Consider the following 5,423-nt stretch of genomic DNA (forward strand, 5'->3'; position numbering starts at 1 on the left):
TGAATCCATTCAAAGGCTATTTATTAAATATTATATACTATATATAAAATTATTTAAAGTCTAATTTAAAAAGAAAAACTTTAAAAAGTCAAATAGAATATATATTACGGATAGGGGAGATCAAAGAGCCAATTACTTGGCGGTATCGAGGTCACCCTTACAATCTTGTAGTTGAGGGTTTGAGTCCTGAATAGGACATTTCGTGGTATATATATATATATATATATATATATATATATATATATATTTCATGTTAATATTAGGTAGGTGTGTGAGTTTCCTTTTAAAAAAAGAAAATTATGGATGGAGGGAGTAGATAATTGCTTGCCCATTTGATTAGGTTGATTCACACTCCCTTTTTTTATTTTTTAGCATATTCAAAACTGAATCATTTTAGTCGGTGGTGGAATATATGTAGGACAGGGCGAGGCATCCGCCCCAGCTGAATTCGAAAAAAAAAATTTACACTATTTTTTTTTACTACAAACTAACTTTTTTTTAGTGTTTGCCCCAATTGTTAATGAAAAATTTAATAAGTTTTTCATCCGCCTCATTTATGGTCGGATTCAAATTCTGCCACTGATTTAAGCCCTTTGTTCACGAAGAAAATTATTCTCTCCGTTCCAATTTAATAATCTCCAAATAAAAAACACAACGCTTAAGAAATGTCATCATCACTGTTACTTTTTTGTTCACTTTTCTGTTTTTCTCTTTATTTTTTACTTACTTTTTGGCATAAATCAGGGGTATAAATAAAATTTACCTTATTATTCATATCTATTTTTAAAAATATACTATTAAAATGAGACATTCCAAAATGATGAACGAGTCTATTAAATTAGAATGGAGAAATACTATTTTTTATTCTATTCATCTCTTTGTTTTCTTTTCTTTGTTACATTTTCGAGGGTATAAATGTATTTGTTGGAACTTGGAAGTCTTGGCTTTTAGATCTTCTAAAAATTTTTTATAGCTCTTTGATAGTCTTTATTCCATTTAACTATAAAAAATAATACTATAATTAGATTAGATATATTCTATGGATTAAACTAACTAATTACAGAAAAAGTAAATTATTTTTTTAAGCATAACTATATTAACTAAACAACTTTTTGAAGATGACATGCAATTCGTTACTATGAGTGGTGGCTAGATTCCATTTCTATATATAGCATGCCATTTGCATGAAAGGTTTTGTAGAATAAAAACTCACTCTAAGTGTAAACCCCCCTTCAATTCTCTTAATTAACAACTTGTTTGTTGCAATGAAACTATTTCCATATTTCGCAATCTTTATATATTCCTTGTTTTCTATCTTGTGTTCCAGGGTGTATGGCTACCCCATATCAGAGATTAGGTCATGGTGTAGCCAAACACCTCATCCGGAACCTTGTGAATTCGTCTTATCCAGTCAACCAAATAACGGTTCGATCAAGGTAAAACCCGACTTCATCAATGCCTTATTAAAAGTAATCCTAGAACAAGCTTCAAACGCCGAGTCAAATGCTCGAGGGCTTGGCAAAAAATTTCATGACAACTTAGAAAAATCTGCATGGAATGACTGTCTATATCTTTACAAGAACGCTGTTGATAGGATCAACATGACCGTTGATAATAAGAAAAAGTGTAACAAGGTTGAATTACAAACTTGGCTAAGTACATCTCTCACGAATCTTGAGACTTGTATATATGGTTTCAAAGAACTAAATATTGGTGCAGAAATGTTGCCACTAATGAACAATAATAATGTTTCCGCTTTAATTAGTAATGCATTAGCGATGAATAGAGAAAGAAATTCATCAAATAAGGAGGTTAGTTATAGTTATCGCAATGGGTTCCCTACCTGGATCAAGCCGGGTGATCGAAAGCTATTACAATCTACGAATCCCGCTCCTAAGGCTAACGCCATAGTGGCTCAAGACGGTTCAGGTAACTATAAGACGATTGGAGCCGCCTTAGCCGCCGCAAAATCAGGGGGTGGGAGGTATGTTATATATGTGAAGGAAGGTACATATAATGAATATGTTGAGGTGAAGGCGAATAACGTAATGGTAATAGGAGATGGTATGGGGAAAACAATCATAAGTGGAAGTAAAAGTGTTGGAGGTGGTTCAACATCTTTCGGGTCATGCACAATGGGTAAGGATTTAATTAACCATATCTTACGATTATTAATTAATCTTTTGATAATGTTTTGAAGAGATAGTTTAACATGATATTTTTAAGTGAATCTAAACTTGAATCCACGTAATTTTGAATGAATAATATAATAACTTGCATCTTTCGGGTCATGGTCATTCACATTTGGTAAGTATTAAATCATACGGAGTATCATATCAATTAATTTAATATTTTTTTTTTTAAACGGCGATTATTTGGCATCAGTAGATCATTTATTTCAACGACCTTTATCATTTGCACATAACACAAACGTTCGGGCGGAAACCCAAACTCGATCGACGGTACCCGGGAACACATCCATTCGGGCAGTGGTCCGGGTAGGGGTCCGTGAACGAATTCGGTGAAACCTCCCTATAGGGTCAATATATACCACCACTATTGGTGTTTAATTGTTTTAAAGAAAATCATGTCATCCATAAGGATCGAACTCATGATCTCTCCCTATCCCATAACACAAAGTACATGGGGAGATCCGTTGGGCTATGCCCGCAAGTTCAATTAATTTAATCTTTTGGTTGTAACGTAACAGTTTATATCACAAAGTGTTATGACGGTCTATTTCGTTTTTTTTTTTTTTAAATCTAGGAAGAGTCTTGAAATTGATAAAATGAATGAGTGGTTCGGTGTCCTTGATATCAATGTCTTGGTGACAAAAATGAATAGAAAAGAAACTGAAAGTGTGGTCGATTTTTCGACTTTGAGAAATGGATTTCGGAATCGACCTGACGTGTCAATTTCGGTGTCCTTAGTGAGAGACAACAACAACATATGCCCTTAGACTATTTGTAGTGGTTGGGGGCGTGGGTTGAGGGCGTGAGTTGCTTTTTGTACTTTTTTGATGACTAGGACGTGTGGGTTATTTTTGTGGAGTAGTGGTGATGTGGAGTTTTGGTGTGGGTTAAGAGTATTGTGATGATGTATTAAAATATAATTGAGTTAAATACTAAAATGAGGTAAAAATAAGATTTTTAAAATAATAAAAATCAACAAAATGGCAACCAACTCCGTTGCCATACTCGTTGCAAGGCAAGGAACGCCCCCAACAAAGCCCCATCCCACGCCTTGATACCTCACAAGTTGGTGTTGCTTGCTTGCCAACTAGGCATCCCACGCCCCTTTTTCAAACGGCTACAACAGGTCTTAGTTTAGCATCTCATATTTTACTGAATCTAGAGGAAACTCTATCATGAATAATACTCGTTTATTCGACTAAAAAAGTGTTTGACTTTATATGTATTTAAAATAGATTTGGAAATATGAATTTTGCTCCAATATTTAAAATAAGTCTAATTTGAATTTATTTAATAAATACGAAGTATATGATTACGAAATCTAACTGTATATATTATCCTGTGATGATTGTCGGTCCTTTTTAAAAAAATTCGTGAGATATATGTTAGTGAGATTTTATGTTGAGAACTTTTATGAGGATCTATGAACTTCAACTATTAGTCTATGAATTAATATCAAGAAAATGCTAATGTCAACATTTAGAATTATCATTAATTTTTTTTTTTTTTTAAAGAGTTGTTATTTGTAAGTTAAAGAGCAGTTTTTTTTCTAATAAAATAGATGGTTATTTAAATGTACAATGAAAACATACATGCCTAACTTTCTTAATAACAACTCTTAGGCCTCGTTTATTTTTTTTTACTTATTAAGTCCTCTTGTCTGAATAAATATAAGACGTGTGTGAGGAATAAGTAAATAGATAAGTAATTACTGTTTGTTTTACATGTTGAATAATCGTCTGAATAATTAAATTTATCAAAACAACCTTTCATTTAAGGTATTTAGAAAACAGTTATTAATAAATTTTAAAATGTAAGGACCTAAACGAAAATTCATATTAATTTAATTTTTTATACATTAAGACATGTTTTATATATTAAGTCACAAACAAATACCTTTAATATCTTTCCATATTAAGTTCCATCATATTAAGTCAATTAAGTGAAAAACAAACATGGCCATAGAGATTGTCATTAGCATTTCTCTATTTTTTATATATTTCTTTATATCAAATGTTAAAATACTAATTAATAATTAATATTAATATTTTTAAATCAATATTAAAAATAAAATAATTATATTGCTGACTTCCTATTCTTAATGAATTCAGCTGTAGATGGAGATAACTTTATTGGTCGGGGCTTCACAGTTCGAAACACCGCAGGACCTCAAAACCAACAAGCTGTAGCACTCCGATGTGGGTCAGACCTGTCTGCTTTCTACCAATGTAGCTTCGAAGGGTACCAAGACACGCTTTACGTACTCTCAAATAGACAATTCTATAAAGATTGTTCTATATCAGGCACAGTCGATTTCATTTTTGGCAATGCAGCAGTAGTACTTCAAAATTGCAAAATTATAGCACGTGACCCTCCAAACAAGACAAACACGTTAACAGCCCAAGGTCGGACCGACCCGAATCAAAACACAGGGATCTCAATCCATAATTGTCAAGTCACAAGTGCCTCAAGCTTAAATGGTGTAAAAACGTATCTTGGTAGGCCTTGGAAGCAATACTCGAGGACCGTTTTTATGAAAACGTACCTCGATGGTATTGTGAATCCTGCGGGTTGGTTGCCTTGGAGCGGGAGTTTTGCACTTGATACGTTGTATTATGGTGAATATATGAATACGGGCCCGGGTTCATCAACTGCGAATCGGGTTAGTTGGAAAGGTTACCATGTGATTAGTAGTGCAACGGACGCGTCTAAGTTCACGGTGGGGAATTTTATTGTGGGTGGATCATGGTTGCCGTCTACTGGTGTGCCCTTTACTTCTAGCCTTTAGTTAATATACTCATTTTGAAAGTTACTGTTCATTCGTTTTTCAAATGAATATATATACAACACAATGTGTGGTATAATTTGAGATTTTATTTTATTACTCCTGATTATAGACACTTCTAAAGTTGAAAAACAATAAGTGGCTAGGAAAGCCACACTTTTAGTTTTAAGGTTTGTAATTTGTATTTGTATTTATTTATATTTTTGTATCATAATCGGATTTTTTATATAGCTAGAACGGCCCTCACAAATCGCAAATACTAATTCGTTAAGAATTAAGCGAATTTAAGATATAGCGTCATCACTCACATAAATTGAAATATCCGCCTCATCAGGGTCACAATCTGTATCAATTAAGCAAATTGTTGGAATTTCCAACGTGATACATTTCTTTATAAGATTATATTTTTATTTTATATATTATATAATTATACTTTCTATATTATA

At 32.7% G+C, this 5,423-nt stretch overlaps 1 protein-coding gene across 1 annotated transcript; it reads left to right on the forward strand.

Moving 5' to 3' along the window:
• Positions 1-1,231: 1,231 nt before the first annotated feature.
• Positions 1,232-5,016, forward strand: LOC139844832 (pectinesterase 2-like). The gene is made up of 2 exons (XM_071835059.1): positions 1,232-2,139; positions 4,304-5,016. The coding sequence occupies exons 1-2, from the start codon at positions 1,266-1,268 to the stop codon at positions 4,978-4,980; spliced, it is 1,551 nt and encodes a 516-aa protein (XP_071691160.1). The 5' UTR covers positions 1,232-1,265; the 3' UTR covers positions 4,981-5,016.
• Positions 5,017-5,423: the final 407 nt, after the last annotated feature.

The sequence above is a fragment of the Rutidosis leptorrhynchoides genome, chromosome 4, assembly GCF_046630445.1.
Source record: "Rutidosis leptorrhynchoides isolate AG116_Rl617_1_P2 chromosome 4, CSIRO_AGI_Rlap_v1, whole genome shotgun sequence".
Lineage (NCBI taxonomy): Eukaryota > Viridiplantae > Streptophyta > Magnoliopsida > Asterales > Asteraceae > Rutidosis > Rutidosis leptorrhynchoides.

Excerpts from the sequence above, each read along its gene's own strand:
- LOC139844832 (XM_071835059.1), top strand. The coding sequence starts at position 1,266 with ATGAAACTATTTCCATATTTCGCAATCTTTATATATTCCTTGTTTTCT. Across the intron at positions 2,140-4,303 it reads TTTCGGGTCATGCACAATGG|CTGTAGATGGAGATAACTTT; the intron begins GTAAGGATTTAA and ends TAATGAATTCAG.